We start from the raw sequence: 19,096 nt of genomic DNA, 5'->3' as shown, positions 1-19,096 counted from the left end.
CCACATCAGGCCCAATGCCTGGAAATCCTGCTTCATATATACAATGCAAAGTGTATTTTTTTTTTTTACTAAGTCATAGCATCATAAATAAAGGCAATATTTTTTTGTTGAGGACCATTTTAATTATTTATGTTTGAAAAAATGTCATGGGTTGACCAGGTGAGCCTCAAGACCTACGTTTCTCCAATGGGCCTCAGAGTCTCGATTAACTCCAAGTAGATTTTAAGTCAACAAACTGAAGTGAACAAGAATGCTTAAAATGCAAATCCTGCAAAGTTGTATTTAATAGTGAGAAACATGATTTAAAAAAACAAGCCATGAAAAAAAAATTGCTTACACTTACAGAATTAAAATAGTAATTCACCAAATATAGTTTTTCATGCTATTCTAAGGCCAATTTCCTGCCAACTAAAAAGCTTTTTCAAATATTTATACCACTGCATTGAATCTGTCTGCTCTTCTCTCCCTGTCTCTAGTTATAACTGAGGAAAATAGACAGGTAGGTGTCTGGCACATGCAGGGGAGGACTGGGCCGGGGGACAGGGGGGCAATTGCCCCCTGGGCCGCTCTGATGCCCTGTAAAAAGGCTGCACCACTTCTGCCACTAACATGCTTAAAAGTATTCCTGGTAAAGAAAAGTAAAAAGTCCCTGCTGCTGACCTATTAAATGCGAGTTGAAGACAAGGACAGAGCACAGGCCTCCCCCAGCATGGATGGTGCAAACTGTGTCTGAGCAAAGGCTGGTTTAATGACCCACTGGAGACTCTCCTCCCCCGGTCAGCCCCAACCAAGCTGTCCCAGCTCCCCCCAACAACCCCCTGCTGGCCAGCTGGGGAACCCGGATTCAGCCGGTGAGAAGAGAGTACCTAGAGTAGAGCTTCAGCCTGGAATGAGGGTCAGGAGAAGGACTGGAAGAGGGAGTGTGGGAGTGGGGCCAAGTCGCTGCACCATGGGCCTCTGGTTTGTACCCGCCCCCTGGGCCAAAAGTTGCCAGTCTGCCCCTGGGTGCATGTGACAAGCTCTGCACTGATCACAACCTACCTTCAGAACCTATTATTTGTTTAAATTTGAGCAGTCAGTATAAACTAGGTGTGGTATCCCCAGAAAAGTGGCAGGTAGGACTTTCAAATATAGTTCACTAAAATACTACTTACATTACACTTAGTAGTATCACACATTTTAATAGCCAAAGAATTTACATGATCAGCAAAGTGACATTGCTACCAAATTGGCATTTCTCAGGCTGTTATATGCTACATAAAACAGATGATGGAATACTTTTGAACTAAAGAAGCCATGGATGGATGTTTTTTACAGCGAACCTCAACAAATAAGAAACAAATAGCATGCTTGTTTTACATCTCATCTATAATGAAGGCACAAAACAAAGTCATAATATATTCAGAGGTGTAAGGATATAATAAAACAGAAAAATGACAATATTAAGCTGTTTTTTCTTTCCTTCTTTATTTTGAAGCTGCGACATCTCCAGCCACTGCATGGTTGGCGATCCCGCAGTGATTGTCATTGCGTTTCACTCTTACATAGCCGCTTTCACCCCACGCCTTTCCCCAACTGTAAAGCACAAATAAAAAACACTTAAATTAGTAGAGCTAGACACGAAAATGCAGAAATTATTAAATATTAAGGACCTATAACCAGCCACCATCTACATTCTGGTTACTTTTAAACTAGGTTGCTCTTGCCAGTATGGACACCAAGGAAACAGTTCCACTGTGAAGTTTAATCTGTTTACATGTTGCCTTTCCTGGTTCACTCACCCCTTCATCAACATGATAATGACAGCTAATTACATACCTTTAGACCCCATGACATTATCACTGGGTCTCTGTGATGCTCTATGAAATGCAGGCAGATCTGGTTGGTGGGAGAAGTCAACTGTTTGAAAACATCACAGCACCTTGCATCAGTGCACCTCTCAATAGTCTTAAAGTGTTACTAAACCCAGGAGCCTGCTTTCACTATATCTGGTCTCCCACAGTACACAAAACACAGAAATGCAATTATTTTAGTAAATATAAACTGCTAAACCACTTGCCCACTAGGCAGTTATACCCCCTTCCTAGCCAGTCAAATTTTCAGCTTTCTGTGCTCTCACATATGGTGCAAATCAATGAAAATTGATCACACCTGATGTACTGACAGCCTATCAAACCAGGAAAGTACAAATACCCCCCAAATTACCTTTTTGGAAAGTAGACATTCCAAGGTATTAAGTAAGAGGCATGGTGAGTTTTTAAATTTGTATTTTTTTCCCACAATTCTTTGCAATGAAGATTTTTTTTCACAAAATTGTCATATAACCAAGTTATTTCTCACACACTGTATAGGCATACTTGCAACTATACCCCAAAACACATTCTGCTACTCGTCCTGAGTATGGCGATAGCACATTTGTGAGACTTTTTCACAGCCTGCCAACATACAGAGGTCCAACATGCAGGTAGCACCTCCACGCATTCTAGGAGCATGAATTACACATATCATTGCCTGACAACCTATCAATTTTAGGACGATGGAAATGGAAACGCCCACAAAATGACTCCATTTTGTGAAGCAAACACCCTAACACATAATCTAGGAGGCATTATGAGTCTTTTAAACATGTCATTTTTTTCCACAAGTTTTTGGAAATGGTGGAAAGAAAATGAAAACCCATTTTTTTTACATACAGTTGTCTATTTATAAGATATTATATAACACATAGCATGTACATAGCAAAATTAAACTCCAAAATACATTCTCCTACTCCTCCTGAGTGTGGCGATACCACATATGTGAGACATTTACACAGCTACAGATGAGGCACAGATGGGCATGATTGAGGCATGGATGAGGCACAGAAAGGCATGAATGAGGCACAGATGGGCATGAATAAGGCACGGGTGAGGCACAGATGGGCATGGATGAGGCATGGATGAGGAACAGATGGGCATGAATGAGGCACAGATGGGCAAGAATGAGGCATGAATGAGGCACGGGTGAACAGAGTCCCGACATGCAGGGAGCACCGTCAGGTGTCCGAGGGACAAAACATTTCAAAACAAATTTCCTGACTACCTATTACACTTTTGTGAGGCACTGATAAGCATTCTAATGGTGCTGATGTGGCATGGATGAGTACTTATGTGGCATGGAAGAGGCACAGATGAGCACTGATGTGGCATGGATGAGCACTGATTTGGCATTGATGTGGCACTGATGAGCACTGATGTGGCATGGATGTGGCAAGGATGAGCACTGGTGTGGCATTGATGTGGCAAGGATGAGCACTGGTGTGGTATGGATGTGGAAGTGATGAGCACTCGTGTGGCATGGATGTGACACGGATAAGCACTCATGTGGCATGGATGTGGCACGGATGAGCACTGATGTGGCATTAATGTGGCACGAATGAGCACTGATGTGGCATGGATAAGGCACGGATGAGCACTGATGTGGCACGGATGAAGCATGGATGTGGTATGGATGAGGCATAAAAAGGCATTGATGAGGCACGGATGTGGTACAGATGAGCACTGATGTGGTATGAATGTGGCATGGATGACCACTGATGTGGCAAGGATGTGGCATGGATGAGCACTAATGTGGCATTGATGTGGCACGGATGAGCACTGATGTGACATGAATATGGAATGAATATGGCATGGATGAGCAAGGATGAGGCATGGATGAGGAACAGATGAGTCACGGATGAGGCCAGATGAGGCATGGATGAGCACGGATGAGCACTAATGTAGGAAGGATGAGGCATGGATGAGGCAGAGATGGGCATGGATGAGGCAGAGATGGGTATGGATGAGGCACAGATGAGCATGAATGAGGCACAGATGAGGCACAGATAGGCATGAATGAGGCACAGATGAGGCCCAGATGATTATGAATAAGGCACGGATGAGGCACAGATGGGCACGAATGAGGCATGGATGAGGCACAGATGGGCATGAATGAGGCACAGATAGGCAAGAATGAGGCACTGATGAGGCACGGGTGAACACTGCTGCAGTCTTCCTCCTCTTCTTCTTCTTGCACGCTGTACCGATCAGCACGTAAAGAGAGGAGAGAGCTGAATCGGACATGCCCCAATTTGTTGACAAGTGATCGCTCTGTCATTGGACAGAGTGATCACGTGGTAAAGAGCTGCGGTCAATGGCTCTTTTCCAATCTGTAATGCGCCGGGTCAGGAGGACCCGGTCATCACAGACATTCCCGGGTGCGCACGAGAAGCGCGAGTCTGGGAGGACGTGATTGTACACCCTCCCAAAACTAGCCGACCACGCTGTAGCCATCATTCGGCTATGGCCCGGTTGGCAAGTGGTTATTATCTTTTCTTATTAGCAGTATATAGCAGTCTTGTGACTTCTATGAGAGTCTGGGTCAAGCTTGTAGGGGGAGTTTTCATTATACTCTTACTGTGCTATGAGGCTGCAGTACCCCTGACCCTCTGTCTGGACAGTACTGATTGTACCTATAGGTAATCCTATAATAAGGCTTACCTATAGGTACTGTAAATATCTCCTAAACTTGCACTGTTTAGGAGAAATTTACTGTATACTGCGCCGATTACATCATTGGCGCATGTGTTCTGAAGGAAAGGCTGCCCGTGCCGTTTCTTCAGAGCCCTGTGCTGTGACCGCCACAGCCGGAGTTCCGCAGGACCCGGAAGGAAGACGGGTGAAGATGGATGCGGCCTCCAGTGGGGACGACGAGGGCTTCGTTTGGAGGTAAGTGTCACATAATGTGCTAATATGTGATGCATACTAGCACATTCTGCCTTTACTTTTCAGGTAACAAAAAACAAAAACAAAAAATCACTGGTTTTACTTCCTCTTTAAAGCGGAGTTCCGGCCACCAAAAAAAATTTTCAATGAAAATACCCCGGGACAGTCAGGGCTAGTACATTCCACAATGGATAGCCTCTGATCTGTCCCGGTTCGCACTTACCTTTTAGAAGAAATACTTACTTTGAAAATTTCTTCTCCAGCGCTGCCATTTCAGGTGTGGGCAGCTTGAAACCAGCGTGATCCTCTTCTGCGTCCTCTTCGGTCCCACGATGCACTGCGCCAGCCCCGCCGTCACTTCCGGGGCTGCAGCGTCATCCCTGCACAGCTTCTGGGCATGCCCAGAAGCTGTTTAGCAAGGTATGACGCGCCTGCACCGGAACTGACGTCAGGGCCGGTGCAGGCGCATTGATCCCTGGGAGCGATGACGTTCGGCTCCCAGGAATCATTGCACAGCTGAAGTGACGGCGCGGGCCGCGGCCGCAGAGGGAGGAAGTGGAAGAAAGGTGAGTATATTTTTCTGCAATTACAAGGTAAGTAAAAAAATAAATAAATAAATAAAATCGTAATTATCCATTTCTGTTTCAGGTGACCTAGAAGCAAGCGGATGGCCCAAAATCGACTATGTCGATTTTGGGGCGGGAACTCCTCTTTAACAGCAGATGAATTAGGGACAGTGGAAGAAGGGGAGGATCAGAAAAGAGAGGATCAAACAGCCTTTTTACACAAGCCCTAATGGATTGATATTAGTCTGGAGGAGTGGGTGTTCCTAGGCTGACTGTATATGACATGCAGGCTGACTAGGTACACGTGATACTGAGAGTCAGTGACTGAAAGATATAAATTCCAATGGATAAAAGGGGCAGGTCAGGGACAGCAGTCAGACTGGGGAGGAAAGCACAAAATGATGCTAGATATCTTCCAGCCAGGAACTTCCAGCCAGCTTCTACTGCACATTGTTAAAAACTCACAGTGTACAGTGAAGTCGGACTTTATTGTTGGTACAGTAGAGGATCCTGTACAACTGTGTAAGATTGAAGGTAAAGGTGGAGTTCTATGTATGGAAGCTGCTGTTGCTGACCTCTCCTAAACACACTAGTTACCATGCTCTTATGTTATTCCAAGAGCCAGAAATAATCAAAGCCACAGCCAGGCTATTAGCATTTTTAGATGGAGGTCAGGTAAGGTTTCCTCTAATGTATTAGTAACATGAAGCAACAAGGTAGCCAAAGATGTATGGTAGTAATGACTAGAGATCGACCGATTATCGGCAAAGTCGTTATATATCGGGAGCCGATATGCACTTTCCCCAAGGTGGCCGATATTGCAGATATTTTGGAAAGTGCATGTACCGGAGTGATGCCCGCAGCTAGAGGCATCACCCCGGTACCGGCATCCATAGCCGATGGTCGGCTTTCTTGTAATGACAACTGATGTGGCTGAGAAGCCGCTCAGCTGTCATTACAAGGAGCGGGAGGGGACGTCTCCCCCCTCCCGCCACCTTCCGTGGCTCGCCCGGGTCTTCCGTCCCATCGGGAGACCCAGACTAGTTTCCCCAGGCACTCGGCTAAAGTAGTGTATTTTTTTATAAACATAGATTACATGGAGCAGAGGGAGCATGGGAGGGGCTGGAGTGCAGAAGGCTAGAGGGGCAAAATTCATTTCAGCTGGGGAGGCGGAGCTGGGTGGAGCTGGATTGCAGACAGCTAGAGAGGCGGAGTTCCGATCAGAGCCGAGTGCCTGGTTTTAGCACAACACCGGGCAACCAGCCTGCATGGCCGCTGTCCTTGGCAGGACACCGCTGAAGACCCGATCAAAGCCCCATTCGGCTCTGATCAGGTCTCCATGTAAAAACATGAATCACTTCCGGGTACTCGGCGCCAGATTAAAAAAAAATGACAGCATTCAAAACAGCCAAACCGATATTCAATGGCCAAAATATCGGTATCGGTATTGGAAACGAAAAACCAATATTAGTCGATCACTAGTAATGACCCCATCAACATGTTCACCAAACCTTAAATAACCTCTGACACTATCTGGCATGGGGTTTACACAGGGAATTTTGTGGTGGCTGCAATGGAAGGAGAAGCAGGGAGAAAACACTTCTTGAATATGCCAAGGGAGTCTCTTACTGATTCCATTCCTGGTCTTCAGGTACCACTCCAGGCCCATATAACTAGGGAAAACTGGCCACAGGTGCCACGGCTCTCATTGGATCTGTCCCATGTCCATACCCAAAAATAAAGAAAATAGAGCCCACACAGTGCTAAATCCAAAGTGTCCATAATTTATTTAAAAGATGGACATGTCTGGTATTTCACCCAAAACTGGATTTAGCTGCAAAGAAATAACTCTAGGATTAAGCCCGATTACAAGCAAAATACATCAGCCACCAATTTAAAAAAAAAAACAGATGACACTTTGGATTTAGCCAACCACGCTTTACATAATGTACATGCACCTCTGTTCCTACATTATTCATGTTACATGCATTTGGTATTCTGTCCCATGATATTTCAAATTATAGTGTTCAGGTTACACAAATATATATCAAATTGTGGTGGAAATACTTTTTACACAGAAAATGAACACATAACTATCAAAAGGCTCTATTCCTTAATCTGCAATGTAATTCCTGGGCTTTAATTTGATCTCGGCTGGAAATGGCTTTTTTTAGGAGCAAAAATCTGTGCAATAATGATAATTCAACAGATATTTTACCTTTAGTAGAAAAAATAAATAAAAATAAAGCAAAAACAATTTTAATCAAAATTATCAAATGAATTAAAAAAATATTAATAATAATTAAACAATAATACTCATAAATTACTGACATATTTACACTAGGCACTTTTTCATCTTCACATTTTGAAATTATTTGTGTTAATAATCATAGTAGAAGGCAGCTTACTTGTTTTTTAGCAACCAATAATCTGTTCCGCAAGCAGACCCCAAACCCACAATTGTCATCCCCATTGTGAGTATTGGGGAACATTGCCCATCAAAAACTCCTGAAAAGAATCAAAAGAATTACATAAGTTTTGGGTAACTAATATTGATAAAAAAAAAAAAAAGCATAAATAACACATTTGCATACAATTATTTTTATGACATTTTATTAGAATGTCATAATGCAAGTTCTGGGCGAGCCCACAAACCCAGAAGAAAGACTGGGGAAAGATGTCAGCCCTCTCAGCAGTGACAGCACACCGCTGAAGGGCTTCTTTTTAAGGTAAGTATTTCATAATGCGCTAGTATGCGTTGCATTCTAGCACATTATGCCATTGCCTTACGGGTGCTTTTGTTTTGTTTTGACCACGGTTTACCGCTTTTAGTTTAAGAGGGAAAGACCAGGCAAGCCTTAATCAAAAAAAAAATATAAATTGGAGTGGATTATTTCACTGAAAAAACCCTCCAACTTTTGCACCTGAGTGACAATATAGGACAATATAGGAATATTTAACAGGCCACAGCTTGAGAGAGAGGTATCGGGAAGGTTTTTTAAGCAACAAATCAAAACTATATTGACTCTACACACAGTATTTAGGCACTTTTACAAGGTCACATTTTGAACAGGACACATACCAACCAGTTTTTAATCAAAAAATCAACATTACATTTTATTTATTTCACTGGACAAAAAGACCCCAAATTTTGTAGTGTATGTAAACACTATTGAATTGCTTGTACTGGATCCCATTTTAAACAGGGTTTCCACCAGCTATATATATATATATTCACATAAAATATCATCTCAAATGATTTGGGCCCACCTAGAAAAATAATTTAATCGTTTGCACTGGGCCCTTTTTAAAGCAGAGCCACCCCCCATCATCCATTGCAAAATCAAGAAAACAACAATGCAATAGTGTTGACAGAAATGTTCCCTCTAAATATTTTGGTACTCACGTGTTGAGTATTTAATCATTCCCCAACAGGACCTACACCAGCCATGTTATATTCAAGAAATTTAACATTAAATTGCACACTATATAAGTGTTTTTTCTGGGCTGCGATTCCACAAGAAGAGACCAGACAGGATTTATAGTAAATTTAAAAATTACAGCGTGTTGTGCTGGCTTTGGTCAATGGTCCAGACAAAAGCAGACGCCCTACTAGCTGCATGTACATAACCTCTGCCTCAAGCACAGTACATACGCAGTACTGAATCACTTGTAGTAGGCTCAATTTTAAACAGGACCCCCAACAGCAATTTTAAAATCTAGGGATCAACATTAGAGTGTAATTTTTTTTTTTTTTCTAAATGTTTCCCCTGCTTTCCCAGCATATAATGATTTGCTCTGGGACCTAATTTAAAAAGAACCCCCAACAAATGTTGTGCAATCTAGAAATCAACATTAGAGTAGCATTTTTTCTCAGATAAAGGTCCACAAACAAATGTTTGGCCTACGTTTGCAGTATAAAACCTAAACTGAGAATTGCGCGGACATTCGACGCTGTATACAAATAAAAATGATGTCCTTTTTTTCACATAAATAGAGGTTTCTTTTTGGTGGTATTTGATCACCTCTGCAGTTTTTATTTTTTGCGCTTTAAAAAAAAAAAAATACCAACAATTTTGAAATAAAAACAATATTTTTTACTTCATGCTATAAAAATTACCCAATAAAAAAAATGGAAACAAATCAAATTTATTCATCAGTTTAGGCCAATATGTATTGTGCTACATATTTTTGGTTAAAAAAAATCCCAATATCATCCCCCTGCCTCTTCCCACACGGTACGGTAGACTTGGATACTGTTCCCTTTTAGTTTAACAATTGGTTGGTTTTGCCTCCCCACCTAGGCACAGTGTGCTCCCTATATGGGGTGCCGATGGGTTGGCGATGCCAATCACTACTCTCTCGTGACCACCCATTTTACCTACCCTTGTCTACTAACCCTCACGATTTGCTGTAGTTACAGTTATTGGTCATGCTCTGTTACCGAGCATTGTTTACATTACCTTTCATTATACTGTATGTCAAACGTTGTTACTTACTTGCATTATTCAATAAAATACTTGAAACAGAAAAAAATCCCAATAAGTGTATATTGATTGGTTTACGCAAAAGTTATAGGGTCTGAAAACTATGGGATATTTTTATGGAAATTCTTATTTTTTTACTAGTAATGTCGGTGATCAGCGATTTTTAGCGGGACTGCAACATTGCGGCAGACAAATTGGACACCTAACTGACACTTTTAAAACTTTTTTGGGGACCAGTGACACTAATACAGTAATCCATGCTAAAAAAAATGCACTGTCACTGTACTAATGACACTGGCAGGGAAGGGGTTAACATCAGGGGGCGATCAAAGGGTTAAGTGTGCTCCTAAGGAGTGCTTTCTAACTGGTTGGGGGGGTGGCTTAACTGGAGGAAGACAGAGATCCTTTTTTCTGTTTAGCAGAAACACAAGACCACCATCTTCATCTCTGACAAAACAGTGGTCTGCCTTGAATCCACCCTTCTATCTTTAATGATGTTAAGTTTACAGATGGCATATTTTCTACATGGAAAAAATCCTCCTCTATTGTGAAAGAAGGACACTGTCTTAGGGGGATCTAAGATATTGGGGGCCACCTGAAACCTTAAAGGAGGGACCCCCCCTAAACACCACCGGGGGGTAAATCAGGTATATTAGGTTTATTTTGTCCAGCCTGTGCTTTGTTTGTTATGAAAATTGTTTTTTATGTCATTTATGTATTATCTATGTTAATTTAGTCAGTGTTTATCGTTTAGGAGATGTATGATGTAGTGCTATGCTTCTTCCAGTAGCTTGGTTTCCAGCCACTAGATGGCATTGTTCCCCATATGCCTTCAACATCATATATATTTGTTTCATTACACGTAATTGGTATATTATTATGATTTTTTGAATTAATGACAATTTCATCAAATTGGAATAGCCATCTTTTTGTGTGGACTGAGATAATTTATTGACCCTTGAATGAGCGTCGATATAAGTGGATGTAATTTATCCTATATTATGGCTTCCGGTAGTTGGAATGCTTGATGTTTTGCTTTCTGCTTCCGGGACACAATGATGCGCTCCGCCTTCCTCTTGCACTACATATAGATCGTCACCACCGTTTTGCCACACCCCTGACAACGTCGTTTAGTGATGAAATGCGTTTGGAGGAGCCTACGGTGTGTGACGCGAGTATGGATGGGGGACGCGGCGGCCATTTTGTTGGTTGGAAACCAACACACGCGGCTAATGCTGGAGGAAACATGACATGCATTAGTTTGTGTTTAAATACTGTAGATTATACTGTATAAAAATATACAGTACATATATATATATATACAAACCACCAAGTACATTTGGCTTATCCCTGGACACGTAGGATAGAATCCATTCCATATTCTAAAAAGGGGCTTTCAATGAAAAGTAATATATTTTTCTAGGGTTACCATCCTCATTATGGTAACATCATATACCATTGTTGTTTATAGAAATTTGGAAGACCAAAAACTAACCATACAAATACATTGGTTCTGATAGAGAAACTTTGCATGCTAATGCTAGTATCTACAGATAAGTGTGCATTTGTTGCTTTGATGCTAATAAAACCAGGAAGGTGTGGTGGAGGAATGGTGCATGACCTTCTACAAAGTCATCCCAAAATAAGAGAGGATTTCCAAATTTCCTACAGATGTTCTTCAAACAACTAATTGTAAAGTTTAATTCCTTATCACACCTCTAGAAACATCAAATATAAATTCAGAATATTACATATACATATTAATAAACTAACTACAGAAAGCAAATATATGTCAAATTACCTCCGTTATACAATAAAAATTCTGGAGGTACACCCATAGATACTGCAACTGGGCCATCTTCTGTCACTGCATTAGCAATACTGTCTTCTCCTAAGAGGGTGTAATATTTGGAGACCTTTACTTTTACTGCTTTCTTGGCGTTGTATTGACACTCAAATTGCTGAATGGAAAAACCAGAGTGAAAACATTGTAATTAAAATGGCTGATAATAATACTTGTTCAATAGTTTCTACTCTGTACTGAAGTGCAGAAAAGGAAGCGTTTTAATGAAGACTTAATCACTGAAATTTGAATGGCATCTCCAGGTATTAGACCACACCATAATGTGATTCTTTAGTCATTATTCCCTGTATATCCAACAAAATTGATAAGTTTGACCATATTTATGGTCTGGATATCATGTATTTAATGTCACACTCTGCATTGCAGAAGGGTTCCCTCTGACAGAGGAGCATATTGTTTTATGATTGTCTTTGTATCATGATTTTGTATTCTATGATATCTATGATGTCTTTTATATCAAATAAATTTGGTTTAATCTATTTGTTAGTGTTAATTTCTTTTGGGATCAGCTGGCAAGATGCCTTAAAAGTCCCGTTATCATATTATTATATAAGGGGATGAGGATTATTCTTCTTCAATCCTTTATTAGACCACATATATAACATAGTGAGCAGTTAAATGGTGGATGGGAAAAATAGTGAGCTGATCTCTGCACAAATAATTTAAAGAAGGTATTATATACTGGTAGTATATCCCCCGCACCAGTGGATCTCCCTAAAAACTAAAAAAACGAAAGGTGTGGAAAGCAGCTGCTAAAGTAAAGTAAAGTGATAGTGAATGGGTACGGAGTAACCTTAATAGAAAGATTACCTATAGCGCTTGCTCAATAATAAGGTGCATATATATATAATATAAACAGTACTATATTACTTCATAATAAATAGATAATATTGGTGCTATATTAAAGTGCATAAGTGTTTGTGCAAAAAACAAGTGAACAAATTAAGATCAGTGTTTGTGATATAAAAAACAAAATGACAGTTCAGTAGATTGCACACTAAAGATAAATCAAAAAAGGACCAAAAAATTCAAGTTCATATGTAGTGCATGAGATATATAAATAATCTCATAAATATTCCACAGTTCATATATAAAGGTGACTTCTTGTGAAAAAAGTTCAAAAAAAATATATTTAAATAACATATTGCACATAAATCCAAAAAATATATTCACACGATCCAAATACAGGTAAAGCAAAGTAAAAACGCCGTCACATATGGAGCTGTGGAGTGGAGAGCGGTAACTACCGGTTTGCGTTCCACCCAGCTCGTGTGACGTCACGACGTGCGTTCCAACTTACGCGTTTCGTCATTGGCTGACGTCTTCAGAGGTGGCGTTCCACCTGTATTTGGATCGTGCGAATATATTCTTTGGATTTATGTGCAATAAAAATATCCTTTAAAATGATTCTGCACTATTTAGAGCTTTCCCTTCTTTTAAACATACCCGGCTGGATAAGGGAGGCGGAGGAGCGATAGCTACCACTGGAGCAAAGATGAGGCACCTACCCTGAAGGAACCCATCCCGGCCCTGGGGGTCATTTAAGCTTATGTGGTCTTAATGCCATAAGGTATATAAGCCTCATTTGGTCTGGTGAGTGAGCCTTTTTACTACTAGCCACGGTGGAAACCTAAGTGACACCAATACCTGTCTGGAGAGCCTGGCACTGAGCACCTGCACTATATCTCCTGCACTGCACAGAGTTATTTAAATATATTTTTTTGAACTTTTTTCACAAGAAGTCACCTTTATATATGAACTGTGGAATATTTATGAGATTATTTATATATCTCATGCACTACGTATGAACTTGAATTTTTTGGACCTTTTGTGATTTATCTATAATGTGCAATCTACTGAACTGGCATTTTGTTTTTTATATCACAAACATTGATCTTAATTTGTTCACTTGTTTTTTTCACAAACACTTATGCACTTTAATATAGCACCAATATTATCTATTTATTCTTAAGTATTATAGTACTGTTTATGCACCTTATCATTGAGCAAGCGCTATAGGTAATCTTTCTATTAAGGTTACTCCGTACACAAATATTTTAAAACTTGATGCTTTTTCTTGGAAAAAAAAAGAGAGAAGAAAACGTCCTCTGAATTGAGAAAAATCTGCTGAATGTAGATAAATACAATTAATAATGAGGGCTACTATCATAGTGCTGTACTAACCATACAGGCATATTTTATTTTTTAGGTCCATGTGCATCCCTTTATAAATATGGCATATATATATTTAAAATACGTCAAAAATAGCTAGAAATGTTTTAAAGCTGATTTTCTGGCAAATATAAAATACGTAAATTAATGCAGCTTGGTCTTCATTAAGACATCATTACATTTATTTCAAATGCAGAAAGTGTACCTTCATATGACCTAGTATCAGCTTTTAATTCCTGTAAAGCAAAGCTCAGACTGGGTGAGGCAGAAGCACCACAAGGAGTCAAACAGTTGAGCTAGAGTGCCCATGTGCTAACAATTAGTATGATGATAGGAGAAGAAAGCAAAGTGACCGAGTGATGAGTTCACCAGTCTAGTGATTCCTATTTTACTCTCTAGCTCTCTACGGTAAAGCAAGTATGTATTTAATTTAATATTTTGCTGTTTGCCTGGAGTTCGAAATCGGTTAGAAAATTCCCCTAGGAAACATTTTATAATTTACATTGTCAAATGATTTTATAATATGATATTATATTACCCTAGTAAGAGTGTGACTCAGATCTATTATTTTACCTTAGTAAGAGTGTGACTCAGATCTATTATTTTTACCTTAGTAATATAGTGTGACTCAGATCTCCTATGATCAAAGCTTCATCTAGTGGCCAAAATTCATTTTTTTTTTTCTGGATTCAGGTACTCAAAAACAAATACTACATTTTGGCGTCTAGATGGTGCTTTAATCATACACATGGGTCCTCAAACTATGGCCCTCCAGCTGTTGCGGAACTACACATCCCATGAGGCATTGTAAAACTCTGACATTCACAGACATGACGAGGCATGATGGGAATTGTAGTTCCTGAACAACTGGAGGACCATAGCTTGAAGACCCCTGTTATATAACATAGAATTCAGCAATTTTTTATGTAGATGAGCGGATGTGTGTCACATTCGTTCAGCGAACTGTTTACACATAGACCCCTAAGAATCTGTTCACATTTTAGTGATCCATCGATGTGTATTAGCGTTTGTGTGCTATTGTGCATTACATCACATGTTAAACATGTCTTATGGTAAGATAGCTTGTTCATTATGAATGGGCCACCAACACACTGCAATGGACAAAAGACACACAAGACCCTTTTTTTGCAATGCAGCACACTGCAGTGCACAGAATGGGTATTGTGCTGCAAAACCGGTTTCCTTCCACACTCCAAAGACATGCTGGTATGTTAATTGGATCCTGTATAAAAAAAAAAAAAAAATGGCCCTACTGTGTATGTATGTGAGTTAGGGACCTTAGATTGTAAGCTCCTTGAGGGCAGGGACTGATGTGAATGTACAATGTATATGTAAAGTGTAAAGGCAAAAAATGACCAGCGCTATGGAGTGTGCGGTGAAGCGTGAGAGACTGACAGGTGTAAGCGGCCAACAACCAAAACCCCAAGAGGGGTCAGGATATGTGTAAAGTGCAGAGAGAGGTTGTAAACGGCGCTACATTTGTGCAATTAAAAGAGATAAAGTGCATATATTTGCTATCAAAGAAATGTTATAAAAGGGGTGTCCCATAAACCAAAAAAAGGTTTAAATAATATATATGCTATATATCAAGTGGTTTCAAGTCAGAAAAGAACCAATTTCCTAATCCGTGATAAATAAAACCCAAAAAGTGCTGAAGTGCAATAAATAAATTTAATAACATAGACAGTGTTTTTATTGTGATGTACAAATAATGAAAATCAATCCAGTGTAGAAATAAGCTCAAATGTTAGTGACATTCCTGGCACTGTTTACTGCTGAAAGTGCAACATGCCAGTAGAGAACAAATAAGTGAAGTGGAAGTGATAAGTGTTACCAGGGAAAAATCCCTTAGAATGAAAAAAATGAAAAAAATGAAATAAAATGTCAGCTGCAATCACCCGTGTGACCACTAGGTGTCGCGCTGTAAATACAACCTGCCTTGTACGGAAGTTTAGGCAAGAATGGATCTCCAAGGGTCCCCCTCCACAATCAAAGCACCAGTTGGCGTGTTTCCATATGAAGAGAAAGAAGAGGGGAGCCTCATGAAGTATCAAACCGTGCAAATAAAGAAAGAAAAAAGACACACAAGACCCTTTTTTTGCAATGCAGCACACTGCAGTGCACAGAATGGGTATTGTGCTGCAAAACCGGTTTCCTTCCACACTCCAAAGACATGCTGGTAGGTTAATTGGATCCTGTATAAAAAAAAAAAAAAAAAAAATTGGCCCTACTGTGTATGTATGTGAGTTAGGGACCTTAGATTGTAAGCTCCTTGAGGGCAGGGACTGATGTGAATGTACAATGTATATGTAAAGTGCTGCGTAAATTGACAGCGCTATATAAGCAGAGTTGTATAAAGTACTCAAAACTCATACTTGAGTAAAAGTACAAGTGCTCGATCAAAAAGTGACTTAAGTAGAAGTGGAAGTGCTCAATCAAAAAGTGACTTGAGTAGAAGTACTAAAGTATTCAACATTTTTTGTACTTAAGTATTGCAAGTAGTTTTTTTTAAAATGTTGCTACTCAAGTACTGAAAGTAAAAGTACCAGTAGTTTTGAAAAGAAAATTGCTACTCAAGTACTGAAAGTAAAAGTACAAGTACTGTGTTATGTAGTTATTAAAGAAAGAAGTCAAAAGTTTGAACATCATATTGTTTTTTATTATTTCAAATGCAGCTTTTATTTATGCATACAGTAGCATTTATTTTCGTATGCGCTGATAATACACATGTTTTGAGCTTCATGAAACCTGCCATCTACTGTTCTGGCAGTGGTAGTTTTTATAATTGTAACGAGTAACTATGCAGCACAAAAAAAAAATACTGGAGTAGAAGTATTGAAATCATTGAAAAAATGTAGTGAAGTAAAAGTGGAAGTAGGAGAAAACAATTCTACTCTAGGAAAGTACAGATACCGCCTTTCGGTACTTAAGTACAGTAGTGAAGTAGTTCTACTTAGTTACTATACATCTCTGTATATAAGTACCTTATATAAATAAATAAAATGTGGTGTATTGTGCATTGCATTCTACTGTACAGTGTGATGGGGTGACATTTACAATGAATTCATACCTGGCACATAAAGCAGGTGCAGTAACATGCATGCTTTACTGTGTATTACCGCAACTCAAAGGTGTGAATGAACCCCAAGAGTTTTGGTGTTTGAGGCAATTGTTTGTGAATACATCGTATTAAACATTCAACTATTCTTAATATGAAAATAAAGAACATAAAAAATAGAAAAATACTTTACCCCTGCGTTGTATCCATAATTCTTGCTCACCATGATCCCATTTTCGCTAACATACTTAAAATTGGATTCAAATGTTCCTGCACAGCAGCCATCATTGCCCTCATTACAGTCGATCAATTGTTGCTCACTGAATTTAAATAGTCGCTTTTGTTTAATACAGTAACGTGATTCCAGGACGCCCACCTATAGAGTCAAATCAAAATAAAATAAATGAGATGGATCATGCTGTCAGGGCTCTTACACATGGGCCACAAAAATACCATATTTTCTTTTTACTGATTTTAATGCAGACCATTGCTTTCAATGGATATGAATGTGTAAAGGTGCATAAATATCAGTAAACTAGCACCACGTTTAGATCGATAAAAAAAAAAAAAAAAAAAAACCCACCAGAAATCTGCATTACTATTCAGTATTTTACATGCATTTGAGTGAATATACATGTAAATCTCTCCTTCCACTTGATCAGTAACTCCATTATTCGAAATAAAGCAAATACAAGTGTAAAAACTGTGTTTAGTGCAGTGCAACCAATTATGTAAAAACAGAGCAGCAGCACTAACCAGATATTGCAAAACAAATATCAAAACATAAAATATACAAGACAGAACTAGTAAGCAGTTCAACGTATATATTGTGCAAAAGGCAGGTACTCACATTGTGCAATCACAAGACAGGCAGTGTCGCTCAGATAAGTGAGCATGATGAGGTCACTGCTAAGCTCTTTCCGACGCGTTTCACCATAATGAACTCCTATGCCCATGGACGACGTACATTGTGATAAAACACCTGCATGCCTTGCGATTGCACAATGTGAGTAGCTTTCTTTTTCACAATAAATAAAAAGAATTGCTTACTACACTATGGAGTTCCTCTTCTGTTTTATATATACTGGATACTATTGAGTGTTTACAAAGGGAAAATTGTAGGGGGAAGATTTATCCAGGCTGCCATTACAATACTGGGATATTGCAGAGCACTGTAAGGGTATACACTATATTGTCAAAAGTATTGTGACGTCTGCCTTTACACGCACGTGAACTTTAATGGCAACCCAGTCTTAGTCTGTAGGGTTCAATATTAAGATGGCCCACCCTTTGCAGCTTGTTGGATGAGAAGGCCTGGCTCACAGTCTCTGCTTTAATTCATCCCAAAGGTGTTCTATTGGGTTAAGGTCAGGACCAGTCAAGTTCCTCCACCCCAAACTCGCTCATCCATGTTTTTATGGACCTTGCTAAGTGCACTGGTCCAAATCATTTGGTGGAGGGGGGAATTATGGCGGGGGGTTGTTTTTCAGGGGTTGGGCTTGGCTCCTTAGTGAAGGGAACTCTTAAGGTGTCAGCATACCAAGACATTTTTGGCAAATTTCATGCTGACAACATTTTGTACATGTGGATCAAAGGTTAAACTAGCATCAAATATTAGCCCTAGGGACATCAAATATTAGCCCTAGATTTTTCAATTTAGACTGAAGCTCAAGTACAGTGCCATCTGTAGATAAACTATCAGGACTGGCCTTACATAATTGATGGGGGCTACAAATAAGAATGACTTCAGTCTTGTTACAGTTTAATTGAAGGAAATTATGGGCCATCCAAGTTTTTAAATCACAAATACAGTTAGATAAGAGAGAAGCAGCCAAAATATTGGCACAAAATATAGCCAGTTGTTTTCAATACTTTATTTAATGAATAAAGATAGGTGCATATTACATTGTATAAATATATTGGATAAGTTTGAGTGACTCAGAAGTAAGTCACATTTGCTGAATTTATTAATATAAAAAGAAAATGCAGTAATACATGCGAGAAAACTCCACTTCGTAAGATCCAAATTAGGCTGCTAGACAAACACATCTCATTAAAATTCATCCTTTTAATAGACCTGCTTTAATAGGAGTTATTTTAGTTTTATTTTTGGTAATTTTATTGTCTTCAAAGGCATCCCTAAAACTTTCCTAAAATGTTAATGTCATCCAGTAATAGATGATGCA

The 19,096-nt window shown here is 39.5% G+C and overlaps 1 protein-coding gene across 1 annotated transcript in view; it reads right to left on the bottom strand.

Moving 5' to 3' along the window:
* Positions 1-1,388: 1,388 nt before the first annotated feature.
* Positions 1,389-19,096, bottom strand: part of LOC309552077 (cathepsin L-like proteinase) — a 38,941-nt gene continuing 21,233 nt past the window's right edge. Inside the window, exons 5-8 of the mRNA XM_082252849.1 lie at positions 17,104-17,286; positions 11,597-11,756; positions 7,717-7,816; positions 1,389-1,575 (exon numbers count right to left, since the gene is read on the bottom strand). Of these exons, the coding sequence (XP_082108975.1) occupies positions 1,467-1,575; positions 7,717-7,816; positions 11,597-11,756; positions 17,104-17,286 (552 nt within the window). The 3' untranslated portion in view covers positions 1,389-1,466. The remainder of the gene's footprint in view (positions 1,576-7,716; positions 7,817-11,596; positions 11,757-17,103; positions 17,287-19,096) is intronic.

The sequence above is a fragment of the Pelophylax lessonae genome, assembly GCF_965119305.1.
Source record: "Pelophylax lessonae genome assembly, chromosome: 4".
Classification (NCBI taxonomy): Eukaryota; Metazoa; Chordata; class Amphibia; order Anura; family Ranidae; genus Pelophylax; species Pelophylax lessonae.
Note: the sequence above shows the minus strand (reverse complement) of the source record. Positions and strands in the feature narration are given on the sequence as shown.